The sequence below is a fragment of the Laccaria bicolor genome, genomic scaffold (assembly GCF_000143565.1).
Source record: "Laccaria bicolor S238N-H82 LACBIscaffold_12 genomic scaffold, whole genome shotgun sequence".
Classification (NCBI taxonomy): domain Eukaryota; kingdom Fungi; phylum Basidiomycota; class Agaricomycetes; order Agaricales; family Hydnangiaceae; genus Laccaria; species Laccaria bicolor.
The window spans coordinates 335,653-348,101 of record NW_001889883.1 but is presented as its reverse complement, the minus strand read 5'-3'; the positions used below and the strand labels follow the sequence as shown (position 1 = coordinate 348,101).

The window sequence follows — 12,449 nt, the reverse complement described above, 5'->3', positions numbered from 1 at the left end:
ACTGGCGGATCCGGTACGCCAAACTCTATCATCTCCACTCTTTCTGTGCACGTAGATGGTCATTTTACATGTACAGTGATTCAATACTACTATTATGTATATGTATGGTATACAAGAAGACTGAGTATCTACAGGTGGAAGCGGCGGTTATCAACTGGCAGTCCCCAAGGTGGTTAGCGTCGCTTCGCCGCTGTCGACCTGTATGCAAACGTGCTTATAAGCCTGAGGTCTCCGTGATACATTTGTTTCCGCTTCCTCTCTTTCTCCCACTTCACATCCTCGCCAGATTCTCCTTCTCCCACACCTTCAAATGCTCCTTACGCGCCTCCCAAACGAGCCTCCCAGCAACCTCCACTAGTCTCCATCATCGGGGATTTCCAATACCAGTCTTCAGGTTCGACAACGTGAGCTTCTCGGGGGACTTTGAATGGCGTTAGGAGGAGGGGCGTGTAGCACGGATTGCATCGCCATTTCTGGGGACTTGTATGTAGAAGATCCGAAGGATGGGCTATAAGATATCGTATCTACATAGTATCAAAATGTATCGTGCTGCGATTCAAATAAAACTCACAGGGCTATTCCGAAAGGTGTGAAGGGTATCGTCCAATCGGTGTGGAAGCGAGAGATGGTGTCGACGGCCAGACACGCGCTCACAGCGGCGGTGTTTGGCTTTTGCGCTTTGGTATTAACCGCAAGGGCGGAGGGCGGCCTTCGTCTGGTTTGTGTAACTGTGCAGCGTAGAATACATTGGAGATGTCATGGTTGGCGTCCTCGTCGATGTTGCAGACTTCCTCAATATCGAAGTGGTTCCCTCGTCCCGTTGTCGTTAGCGCTACAGTGCGGTCCACATCGTCACGAATCATTTTCCCTTGTCGTGGTCGTCAGGCAGTTGTACAGCTACCAGTGTAGTTGTAGATCTTTTTCCCTGTTCAGTCTTACTATAACTATAGCCGTAAACTTACCAAGTGTCAGTGTCGCGGTTGTCCATCAGGCCAATGTCAACGTTAGAGTCGCGTTCATTCACGCCATGTAGAGAGTTCTTGACGAATGGGCAGCAGAGGAACTTGCGGTTGAAGTCAAGATCGGAATTTGCCGCATGGCTGACAAATTCATTTGCCGGACGCCGGACACGCGGAAATTCCAAATCTCAGATTTTGTGGATTGCCATCAGTCCCAGTCTCAATTTGGTTTCAATCGCTTGTCTTATCATTGCGATTTTCTGATTGATTCTACCTATGCACGGTGTTTATGAGAATGACGGCATTTTCGAGACAAAATGCCGTCGTTGACGTTCGAAAAAGTATGTTTCCTAACGTTGCCTCGATGTGAGTCATCTGGGTCCGACCGTGACTCTCCGTGACTGCCCCCTTACTTGACCCCTCTTTTTTGACTGACAGCTCAATGACAAAACTGAGTGCAGATAGCGTTGTCTGAATCAGATGTCACTATTAACCAAGGAACATCGCCTCTCAGTCAAGCCGTTTGCTGCAGTCCCGGCTCTGCTGGACCTTCCTGAGATCAAACGCGGAGCCTCAGCCTCGAATGTCTCCTCCTGCCTCTCATCCATGGGCGGCAGTGTCGATCTTGAGGAGGGTTGCCTCATTACAAAATCTGTGAAGTATGCGCACCGGCTTGCTTACATGGTCAATGCAGCGCACTCTGGGGATGCAAAGCCAATTGTATGTCAAAGGTGCCAAGAGATCTTACCGCAGGTGCTGAAGCTCATTACAGCAGGATCTCCTTGAGTTTGACTTGAAGGTCATACCGTACGCTCGATTCAAACTCGAAGACCCATGTAACATTGTTCTCCGTAAGTCTGAGGGTCGTGCACTGACAAGACTCATCTGACTTCGAACAGTCGAACCGTTTGTCCACACGTCACTAGATCTGTACGCTTTCATTGCATTGTCGCCGTCGTCCTCAACTGTCAATGGGCTTATCAAGATGGTAAAATCCGACAATGACCGGCGTCAACAAGAAATGGATCGAAGGGGCGGTGCAAAATATCGTTCGCTCAATGTGCACATTCATGTTATCACGATTTCTCTCTATAGGGTTTCTGATCTTTTCTCTTGCGATAGTTTCTTTCCTCCAGTTTCACCAACCCAGAATATGAATTACTTGCTCTGCACCCAGAGCATTTCCTGCCTCGTGGCTCCGTCCTCCCCATTTATGAACCCACTACCGGAACTTGGAAGAATTATGTCCCATCGCGCGACCGATGCCTCCGCGAGTCGATTGAACCTGACAGTCCTCGCTTACCACCCTTCCGCCATGACTTTCAAAACCGCGGCAAATTTGACAACCTGAACATTTTCCTCGTCGCTATAAACGCCGAAATCAAATTTCGACGCTACTTGAAAATGACTCAAGAGGACCCTCCTACGGCCGCTCTCCCAGATGACATTCTCGCGCTTATGCGTTGCGTCTCAGAGCTTGTTGACCTCCTCTACTGGGTGCCTGTGCCAACGAAGGGCTCGAAGGGGCACACGATATTAGCTGAAAGGGCGCTCCTGAAGCGCAAACATCGAGAAAGGGCTGGAAGACCACAGTACACTGAGACAGTGTCTGATGAAGAGGGCGGGATGGGCTTGCTGACTCCAAGTAAAGCTTGGAAAATGTCAAAACGCTCTAGGCAGCTTGACTGGCTAGCCGATGCGGATGTGGAGACGCGGAAAGCTTATGGAAGTGCGTTGATGAGTGGCCATGGTACGCCTTCTCTTCTGCCCGATTTGTGAATACTAAAGCTTGTATCTTTTCCCCTAGACATCGATTACGATCCAGCCTTGTTCGAGGATGCATTCCCGATTGATGATCGTGTGTATTTTTTTGATCTTCAACAAATGACTCGCCATTGTAACTTTTAAGCAGCACATTTATACTCTGACAATGCAGCCATGGAGAAATGGAACCAAGGCGTTTCAAAGGGTCTGACTGCATAGGCGAGCATAGTACCACAGGGAATTCCTTTTTCCTGGCGGAATTTCTCCTCTACACATTCACTCCACCACGTTATAACGTTATATTTACTGCGTAACCACTTTGCGAACCAACCAGTGTGCACTACAGACATAACATTCCTATTTAACAACGCGTCACAGCATCCTTGCTCGCTTAAACCCTTCGGGTGTCGCCAGAATGATGTCTTGCTTTACATATTATGGAGGACATCTGGGTAATGAAAAAAGCCAGGCACATTGTTTCCAATTCCCAGATTTTAAGTAACCACAGCACAGCGGCTCAGCTATAAAACCACTCCCTTTCACCACTTATGAAAACCTTCAAATACGTCACACTTTCACACTTTCACAGCGTTGAAAAGCGCCTAAAGCTCCGAAAAGCAGATTTGTATTTTTCCCAAATGTAACGACCTGAATTGTCCAATGAGGTTTACTGTGGTCGTAAAAGGACAGTTGCACTAGATTTCAAAGTATGAAAAATGACAAAATCCAGTGGCACACCCTCTTTCGTTATATCTTATAAGCAACGAACTGAGCGTGAGTCGACAAACAACAAAATACCCTTTCACCGACATTATTGAGATATTGAAGGCATCGAGGGGCTCTTCATTGCATCGACGCTCCCTCAAGTTGAGGGAGGTGTCTTCTTTTCCAATCTCTTCAACAGCACTCCTGTGCAACTTTCCAGAGCTTGACTTTCCTCCACAGTTGCATCCGCACAGCCTCCCCATCGAATTCTCAGATTCTCGTCGATGAGATAGACATACCCGACTTTGCTATTGGTCATACCAAGGGGCTCCCGAACGTACTCCATATTTTGGCTTGAGACAAGGTAGTTCGGTTGCAAGCTAGGAGGAACTACGTTGCGCAGGGAGTTGGCGAAGAGGTTCACAAGGAATGATTTAAGAAGGTTTTCTTGCAAATTGATTTGAACATATTGATAAAGGGGATTTGAAGAGAAGCGCGCATTTGTCGCGTCAACAAAGCCTTTGACATGAAGCTTGCATTTATTCAGCTATTGGCGTGTGCAACAGAGGGCATAGTGTTATATACCTCTGAAATTTGCGTGCCTAACATCGCAAGCACGGTAATGCGTCCAAAACACATCGTTGTCGTATTCTTCTTCATCTTATCAGCTAAGCTCTTGCCAGAGATGTTGGGTAGATATAAGGCTTTCTGGAAGGGGGTGAGGCAAATTTAGAAAACATTATGCTCCGCCACGCACGTCCTCGCGAATGAGGACCTTGGGGGCAATCCAGGTCTTTCCGCCATGCTTTCGCGTCATGTTCATGTCGTGAAAGTAGCCTTTACTGGCCTCTTTGATTCTACGACCGTACAAGTCAAAACCCTGGTCGGGAGGTCAAGATATCACGTACAGATGCCTCCGTTCCGCAAGCCGCACATCCTGATCCATTAAAGCTTTCATTTTCTCCGTTCTCGTCTTCACTACCGTCGTAGGCCTCTCCTGAACTCCTAAAGGTCGATTCAACGGCTGCAAATCATTGGGATTGACACTGGGCCCTTCAATGTCGATAGTATTGGACTGCGATGACGACGGGGGCAGTGGACCATTCTGCAATTTCAAGCCTGTTGCGCAAAATGATCTCCGGAGACAAAAGAAATGATCGGTATTTCGTGCAAGGAAACCGCGGACTGGCCATGATGAAAATATGGACATGGGGAAGTATAAAGTTTTGCTTTTGACCAAGTTCGTCACAAGATAGCACACGTGATTTGGCCCATAAATTGACGCGTTGGTACAGAGTTTGTTGATTGACCGCTCTTCAACTCAAACCACCACCATCTCTTCTCGACTCCTTGTATATTGTAAAGTAACTGACCTTCATGGTACGCCTGACCTCTTTCATTAAGAAGTGAAAGTAGTTGACGCTTCGATGCCTATAGAGCGGAAAAGGTAAACACTGGGCGCCCAACCGGCAGTTCTTATACTTACCCATCGACGATAGGGAAATCTGGAAAATCCTCTTCTGGCGGCAAGGCGGGTGGTGAAGGCGGCAAATCCCAATCGCGTTCGGCCAAGGCAGGTCTCCAGTTTCCTGTCGGTCGTGTCCATCGTCTCTTGAAGAAGGGAAACTACGCTCAACGTGTCGGTGCCGGCGCACCTGGTACGCATATCTCATCACGTTGCATTCTCTTAATCACAACTGTGCGCATCTCCTAGTTTATCTGGCCGCGGTCCTCGAGTATTTGGCTGCTGAGATCCTTGAACTCGCTGGCAATGCCGCTCGCGATAACAAGAAACAACGTATCGTTCCCCGTCATCTCCAACTCGCTATCAGAAACGACGAAGAGTGCGTTTTTTGTCATTTACGATGAATTGCTATATTTTTACTACGGTTAGGTTGAATCGACTCCTTGGAGATGTCGTCATCTCTCAGGGTGGCGTTGTGCCCCACATTGCTGCTGTAAGTCCAGAGGTTATACTCTATCGAGTTCTTCTAAGACGTATTTTAGGAACTCCTCCCTACCAAATCAAGGTGAACTGTTTTGGTGACTTCTTAGGTAGTCGCATGCTCACCTTTCGTTCATTGTAGCAGAGGAAAGAAAGATACTGAAGAAGCTTAGGAGACGCTTGTATTGCTGTTTCTTATCGAGTATATATTTTTCATGATCGGCGTTGTTTCCAGTACCATCACTGTATTTCTATCTCTTGTAGTAGTAATTCAGCGTCCTACAATGTTGTTTGTTCGAGTTATTTTTGCAAGCAGTTATACTGCAGTCCTTCCGCTTCTTGGCGTGTCTTGGCCTCCCTCATCATAGACGCTGCTTCAACATGCGATGGTTGGCACCACTTGACAGGCGGGAAATCACTCTCATTCTTTTTTCTTTATGCACCTATTTCCTGGCCTTTAACTTTGAAACTTCTTTACGACTTCTGGGAATTGATCCTCTGGCAAGCCAGGGAGCCTTCTTTCGAAAAATTGGTCTTGGTAAGACCAAACTCATAGGAAACGACGGACGGAAACCTCAAGGATGGAGAGATGCTCTCGAAACCGAAATTTTTGGTGACTGGCGTTGGGACGAGAATCATATTGCTGGTGACGGCGAGGAGAGGAGCCAATCAAGCGGTAATGGGCGGCACGGAGCGACGTGGATTGGAAGTCAGGCTGCGGGTGATTTGCTGGGTGAAGTATTTGGAAATATAACAGTCGACCAAGCACTTCAGGTATGGGGGGAGGACATACCGCAGACAAAGGTTGTGAAACATGTGCCCGGTAAGGAGCTACTTCTCTGTTGTTCAGTGATATAGACAATGACACCCCCACGAAGGCTACACTATTCTGGATAATGTCATGATCTTTAACGGCTCTGTTTATCTTGTCACAGAGGATGAAAAGTCTTTCCCCCCAATGGCGTCTATGGTCGCCACTGTTGGCAATGGATTCGCGGAGTGGAAGTTCCTGTCGAAACCGCAGGCGCTGGCGCATGTAGGAGATTACGGCTCAATGTATGACTTATGCTCGAAACCCCATGCCGTGTATTAAATCTGTTTTGCTAGCATTCGAGGCGTCTCGTGGATGCAAGCGGACTCTGACCCACGTATGTTGCAGATTTTATCTAGTCGCTATCTGCAGAGTTCACCTTTTTTCCTAAGATAATTCTACTCTTTTCGCTTTGTGGCGGCTCTACAGCACACTGGACACTTCAATTGATTACAATGGCCTTACGCATCTCCCACCTCCACAACGCATGCTTTTCCCACACAATCGTTTCTTCACCGATGCCAATCCCGACTTTAGCAAACATTGGCTACGTCGCGTGCGCGTCGACACTGGGTTTCATCCTTACCTCGCTAAGGCCGCTTTCCCCCACCTCACAATGCTGTACTATGAAGACTGGGAAGATTATCACAAAATGGTAGTACCATTCTTTTTCGAGCGCCTCGTGGTGGCCGACCGTCAAGCGGCGGGACTCTCAGTGAACTCAGAACAGCCCACATTCTCGCCACCCTTCGATCTTGAGGCCTCAAAGAATTGGTGGGAACCTGTGCGGAGGACTTTGGCTCTGTATTTCGACGCATACGACGAGAAGGCCAAAGATAAGAAAGTCATCACCTACCTCCACAGACAATCCGAGTCAACTGGTCCAAAGTTGGTTTCCGAGGATCACGATGCCCTTGTGCGTGCGCTGCAAAAGTTGGGTCGTTCACGTGGATATGTCGTACATCTCGTTTCCACCTCAACCATTGAGACGGATTGGAGCGTAAAAATGGGCGCTGTGGTCCGGTCGTCGGTGAGCGTTTTGTTTCCCCCGCCTCCAGGTTCGTATTGATGAACTGCCAGGTTATCCTTGGGGTTCATGGAAACCACTTGTTTGACTGCGTATTCATGAAGCCGTCACCACAAGCTACATTAATGGAGTTCTTCCCTGCTGATACATTTGCTCATGATCGAGAGCTTACTGCTCACTCCCTAGGCTTCCACTACGTTGCTTGGCAGGGCAATCAGTACGTATCCTCTTTCTTTATAGATGATACGCTCAGCATTGTTTGAAAGTAGAGAATTCACATCCGAAAACCTCCCGAAGCCATCACCTCCAAGTGATGGCCCAGTGCATGTCGACGCGGATGCTGTTATTCAGGCCGTTCAAAAGGCCCTATCTCATGCATGAGGCATCCTCATCATGCAAACTTACTTACCCCTGGTCCCTGGGCTACTTTGGGATGATCAAGTATTCGCCCAACGTCTTGCATTTTCGAATAGACACTGAGCATTTCATGCCGACAAGGACTCTCATATTTAGAAGGCAAACCATACTGGTTTAGGGACACTTGTACAGTTATAACTTATAATTCATGTACTTGTATCTTGACACTGATCCGTTAAATGAACTTTTGGATAACGATCTTAATCATATGATTAACTCGCACATGCATGTGCGAGTGCTACAGGCAGTACATATCACTTACAGTCTTATTAGGCGGACCGATGTGAGTTCTTATGACACTAACATTAGATCGCTTACAAAAAAACCCATCCTATGCATATCTGTTTTTAATTGATGTATGTACATAAGTAAACCGCGATTGACTTGACAAGGGAGCATTTCCCGAGGCTGCGATTCGGGGTAGGTAGGTCCAATATTGCAATTGGATTGTTAGGATGATAGATCAGAGAAGGAGAGTCACCGACTCGGATATCATCTGTCTGTTTCTAGTAGGACAGTGGAGCAAGAGCGCTACTTTGGCCATCGTTAACCAAAGCCTTGCCGCAAAGTTGAGAGCTAAGTAGAATGACAAACTTCAAGTTGTGCCTGCGATTATAAATAGCTTGATCCGAGATGCCAAGAGAGATTGGGATAACGCGGAGAAAAGATCCCGTTTCTTGTCAGTCACCATCACGAGTAAGTACATACCAATTGGCATTGCAGGGTATCATTGATTTACCGGCTCAAGCGCCATGTTTCAAGAGCAAGCTACAGAGCACTTGAACGTCTTCAATTTGAAAGCCTCCGGAAATCATATTTGGCCCTCCGAGTCCCACACCCTGACCTGCACCTGCGTAACTTACGAGCATATGGTGACGCAAAATGAAGTTGATATGCAGGATGACCAAATGCCAATAACGTCAAGATGCGGTCCACCACGGGTTTGCGTTGCGATAAAATGCAATTGCGTCTTTTGCTCGTTGTCCTGTCTATTCCCTCTAGCGGTACTTACCCCAGGTTTTGCGGTCCGCCCGTGTCAAAGATGAGCCACGAAGATGAGAAGCCTAACAGCGTCCCATTCACACAAACAAACTCGATCGCGTCTTCCCTCACTCATGTTCTATCCAACGAAAAGTCGCCTGTAACGCCTGAACTCCCTTCCAAGTTTCAAGCTGGTCATGGAGAGTCTGCACTTCCTGATGATAAAATAGAGGAAGCCATCGAAAATAGAGAGGAGGATTGGGAAAACGATCCCGAAAACGCCAGGAACTGGTCAACAGCGAAAAAATGGACAGCAGTCTCCATCGTGCGTGCAGTTGTTCGTCGGTTTATTGTTCGCAACCAATGAAATTTCAGGTGTCCTTCTACACTTTCGTCTCCCCTCTGGCAAGTTCTATGATGGCGCCTGGTCTACCAGAGGTCGCTCAGAAGTATGGCATTACGAATTCATCGATCCTTGCCCTTACTCTGAGTATATTCCTGTTGTCGTTCGCAATTGGGGTAAGTCAAGATGTGTCCTATTATTCTTTTACTCAACGAGCTCCCAGCCCCTCATCTTTGCACCATTGTCCGAGATGTACGGGCGGACATGGGTATGGAGGTGCCTCCTTGGACTCGTATACATCTACTCAAGCCATGAATCTAGGTCCTCCATATTGCTAATATCTTCACTATGGGTTTCAGCCTCGGCTGCGCGTTTGCACCGACCACGGGCGCACTCATTGGTTTCCGTTTCCTTTGTGGGTAAAAACATGGCATACCCTTTCTCAGGTTAACCTCCATTTCAGCCGGTCTCGCTGGCAGTGCGCCTATCGCGATCGGTGCTGGGTCAATAGGCGACATGTTCTCCGAGCGGGATCGTGCCTCGGCAATGGCTATTTTCAGTTTGGGACCTCTGATCGGTAAACAGCACATTTTAAAACCCTGATCCACTCCTCTGATCCTGCGATCTATGATCTCTCAGGTCCCGTTGTCGGTCCTATTGCAGGCGGGTTCATTGCGCAAACTATCGGCATTAAGTGGGTCTTCATTGTCATAGCGAGTGAGTAGTGCTCCACCCAGGAATCAAAGCATAGGACTGAGCCTGTTTCTGTACGAAGTCACGTGTGGTGTTGCCAGTCTCTTTGGCATTCCACTTCTCAAAGAAACGTATGCGCCCGTCATCCGCTTGCAACGTGATGCGAGCAAGGGCATAGACCCCGAGATAGCCGTGAAGTTGCATCCTCATCTTAGCGCAACCCATGGAAACAAATGGAATTTCTTCGTGGACAATCTTAGCCGGCCAATAATTATGTTGTTCAGCAGTCTCGTTTGTTTCATGCTCAGTCTTTACATGGCATTGTGAGTTTCAATCGGCCGCTCAATCACAAAACTGATCTTTTCCTGCAGTATGTACGGTGAGCACTAGACCAAACCCAGTTTGCGTAGGTCATTCAAATCGCTGAGTCTCGCTGTCTTAGGCATCTATTACCTGATGTTTGCCACCTTCGCCGGTATGTTCATCTTTCTGCTACGGATACTTTCAGCTCAACTGGGCATTTACAGAATTGTTCCACAACACATATGGCTTCAGTGCTGGTACCGGTGGTCTTGCCTACCTGGGTTTGGGGATAGGTTTTTTGGTGTCAACCATTTTTGGAGCAAAATGGGCCGATGCTGCTTATAAACACGCAAGTGTGCCTCACCACCTCCCTTCCGTCAATCTTAATGGCTCGTATAGCTTGCATCTAAAAATGGCGGAGTTGGCACACCCGAGATGCGCATCCCAGCCCTGTCCTTCGGATCACTCTTCGTTCCCATTGGCCTGCTGTAAGTTTATAGGTACTATTCGTTCCCACCCTCTGATGCACTCTCCAACATAGCTGGTATGGATGGTCTGCGGCTGCTAAAATCCACTGGATTATGCCAATTATCGGTTCAGGTATCTACGGATTTGGTGGGTGCACCCTCTTTCGGAATCAGATTATGCAAAGCGGCTAACCTGACTTTTTAGGGATGATGGCTGTGTTGTACGTCTATGCAGTTTTGGTTCCATCAGTCAACTCACTCCCTGCGCAGCCTTCCTATTCAGCTGTACCTAGTCGATGCGTTTACCTTTGCTGCGAGCGCTACCTCAGCTGCTGCTGTATGCCATTTGTTTGTTCTTCGTGGACGTTCGCTGAACATGTCTCTCTGCTCAGTTTTTCCGCTCCCTGTTTGGATTCGTCTTCCCTCTCTTTGGACAGCAAATGTTCGACAGGCTTGGCCTTGGTGGTGGCAATTCGGTGTGTTTATCTCTTCTTTATATGACACTGCAATTCTAATAGAAATTCTTAGCTGCTAGCAGGCCTAGCCATCGTGTTGGGTATTCCTTTCCCCATCTTCCTGTACTATAGAGGAGCGCAGCTGCGAGACAGAAACCCGCTCACACGCAAGCCATAGAGTTTGGCTGTTATATCCGGATCTTTCTTTTCTTTCTCATTGGCGGATGGGATATGAATACATTACTGACCGTAGACTATATACCCAGTGTCTATCTTATACACCCAGTCGTATATCACTAATTCATGATAAAGGGTATTAGGAAATACCTACATAATGACGACACCATGTTGACTGCCAATTGTCACCACTGCCACCGTCTTCCTTTCCGATATCATTTAAGATGTCCCACAAGCCCAGTATCCCTGCTCGGTTGCCCTCATCTTCCAATCTACCAGGTCGAAGGAAACCACCGACGCGCCTACGTTCCCTTGGAACATCCAATGGCGGGCCCGAACAGCCCACGGCACGTCGTGGATCTATATCTGGCCTCGCATCTGCGCCCAAGGCGCAGAGGACATCAAAAACATCACATAAACTCGTAGTACTCCCTTCTGCGCCACAAACGAGAGCCCTACCTACAGATGTGGAAGAGGATTTGACGCTGGCTGCTGAGACGGATGGTGGAGTGAGAGAGTACAAGAGCGAAGCGGAACGTATGAGCAAAGAGCAGAGGAAACAAGCTGGGTATAAAAGGATCACCGCGTATTGCGTTGCAGAGTCGTTCAAGATGAAACTGCTCGCGTCTTTTTTGAAAAGGGAGCATAATGTGTCTCCTAGGGTGTTTGACGAGGCGTTGTATGTGGTGAGTATCAAAGATATGTTTTCTTGAAGCGAAGTTGACATCGTTCTGTAGATGTACCATTTGCCGCTACTGCCAGGCTATGGACCTAACACGAACGTTCGCTCCTCTGCCCCAGCGACATTGATCAAGGGCCAATCATTACTCTCCAGATTGTCTGAAGCAGAGGAGAATGGCTACCAAGGAACATACTTCACATCCACCTCCGCCAGGTCGCCGTCGTCCCTCCGTGACGGGTACATCTCTTCCACCTCTCCCGTGGAGGTGCCCAAATTCCACCGACCAGATTCACCGACTACGTCCCAAGCGACCCCGCCTTCACCTGCTACCATCGTTCCTGTATTCCGAGAGCGAGAGTCTGAACCCCTCCTCACACCCGCGTCGGAATTTGCACCTGAAGTTGTAGGTCCTCCGGTGGATATAGAATCTGGGGCGGAGACTGATCCTGGGGTGTACGGGCGATGGCGAAGTGCTCGTGAGACGCCTGAACCGGTTGCCCCGATGAGGAGTGTAGAAGATGACGTTGTGGAGGTGGTATTTTTTGAGTATGGGGTTGTTGTTTTCTTTGGTTTAGAGGAAAGGTTTGAGAAAGATATTATTGAGGACGTGGAAAAGGCGGGCGTGATGAAGAGGAGGATCGACGAGGACGATTGGAAAGTCGAGGAGTGTCATTTCGCAGTACGTCTTAATCTTGATGTTTCTTTTACTTCTGATGTCAA

At 48.1% G+C, this 12,449-nt stretch overlaps 8 protein-coding genes across 8 annotated transcripts; 6 read left to right on the top strand and 2 right to left on the bottom strand.

Moving 5' to 3' along the window:
• Window positions 1-68: 68 nt before the first annotated feature.
• On the top strand, window positions 69-437 carry LACBIDRAFT_297582 (uncharacterized protein; the record flags this gene model as incomplete). The annotated part of the gene is made up of 1 exon (XM_001881229.1): window positions 69-437. The coding sequence occupies one exon, from the start codon at window positions 69-71 to the stop codon at window positions 435-437; it is 369 nt and encodes a 122-aa protein (XP_001881264.1).
• A 213-nt stretch (window positions 438-650) lies between these two features.
• LACBIDRAFT_297581 (uncharacterized protein) lies at window positions 651-1,026 on the bottom strand (the record flags this gene model as incomplete). Its single annotated transcript, XM_001881038.1, has 1 exon — window positions 651-1,026. Exon 1 carries the CDS (start codon window positions 861-863, stop codon window positions 651-653), a length of 213 nt encoding a protein of 70 aa, XP_001881073.1. The 5' UTR covers window positions 864-1,026.
• A 179-nt stretch (window positions 1,027-1,205) lies between these two features.
• On the top strand, window positions 1,206-3,100 carry LACBIDRAFT_294341 (uncharacterized protein). Its single transcript, XM_001881228.1, has 7 exons — window positions 1,206-1,300; window positions 1,440-1,679; window positions 1,732-1,810; window positions 1,859-2,019; window positions 2,082-2,709; window positions 2,767-2,817; window positions 2,869-3,100. Exons 1-7 carry the CDS (start codon window positions 1,277-1,279, stop codon window positions 2,940-2,942), a joined length of 1,257 nt encoding a protein of 418 aa, XP_001881263.1. The 5' UTR covers window positions 1,206-1,276; the 3' UTR covers window positions 2,943-3,100.
• A 485-nt stretch (window positions 3,101-3,585) lies between these two features.
• LACBIDRAFT_250012 (uncharacterized protein) lies at window positions 3,586-4,638 on the bottom strand (the record flags this gene model as incomplete). The annotated part of the gene is made up of 4 exons (XM_001881037.1): window positions 3,586-3,960; window positions 4,014-4,136; window positions 4,186-4,308; window positions 4,333-4,638. 4 exons carry the CDS (start codon window positions 4,636-4,638, stop codon window positions 3,586-3,588), a joined length of 927 nt encoding a protein of 308 aa, XP_001881072.1.
• Window positions 4,639-4,749: 111 nt separating this feature from the next.
• HTA16201 (histone 2A) lies at window positions 4,750-5,676 on the top strand. The gene is made up of 6 exons (XM_001881227.1): window positions 4,750-4,808; window positions 4,927-5,086; window positions 5,143-5,272; window positions 5,323-5,386; window positions 5,436-5,458; window positions 5,516-5,676. Exons 1-6 carry the CDS (start codon window positions 4,806-4,808, stop codon window positions 5,544-5,546), a joined length of 411 nt encoding a protein of 136 aa, XP_001881262.1. The 5' UTR covers window positions 4,750-4,805; the 3' UTR covers window positions 5,547-5,676.
• Window positions 5,677-5,754: 78 nt separating this feature from the next.
• On the top strand, window positions 5,755-7,592 carry LACBIDRAFT_297577 (uncharacterized protein; the record flags this gene model as incomplete). The annotated part of the gene is made up of 6 exons (XM_001881226.1): window positions 5,755-6,196; window positions 6,252-6,429; window positions 6,481-6,521; window positions 6,577-7,214; window positions 7,265-7,428; window positions 7,481-7,592. The coding sequence occupies 6 exons, from the start codon at window positions 5,755-5,757 to the stop codon at window positions 7,590-7,592; spliced, it is 1,575 nt and encodes a 524-aa protein (XP_001881261.1).
• A 1,078-nt stretch (window positions 7,593-8,670) lies between these two features.
• LACBIDRAFT_235328 (MFS drug/polyamine transporter) lies at window positions 8,671-10,930 on the top strand (the record flags this gene model as incomplete). Its single annotated transcript, XM_001881225.1, has 13 exons — window positions 8,671-8,934; window positions 8,985-9,128; window positions 9,176-9,220; window positions 9,274-9,367; window positions 9,416-9,529; window positions 9,592-9,669; window positions 9,728-9,968; window positions 10,074-10,120; window positions 10,173-10,303; window positions 10,348-10,436; window positions 10,490-10,567; window positions 10,686-10,752; window positions 10,808-10,930. 13 exons carry the CDS (start codon window positions 8,671-8,673, stop codon window positions 10,928-10,930), a joined length of 1,515 nt encoding a protein of 504 aa, XP_001881260.1.
• Window positions 10,931-11,271: 341 nt separating this feature from the next.
• On the top strand, window positions 11,272-12,408 carry LACBIDRAFT_327213 (uncharacterized protein; the record flags this gene model as incomplete). The annotated part of the gene is made up of 2 exons (XM_001881224.1): window positions 11,272-11,733; window positions 11,785-12,408. Coding segments are annotated over 2 exons (1,086 nt in total), but the record flags the coding sequence as incomplete, so codon positions are not given.
• Window positions 12,409-12,449: the final 41 nt, after the last annotated feature.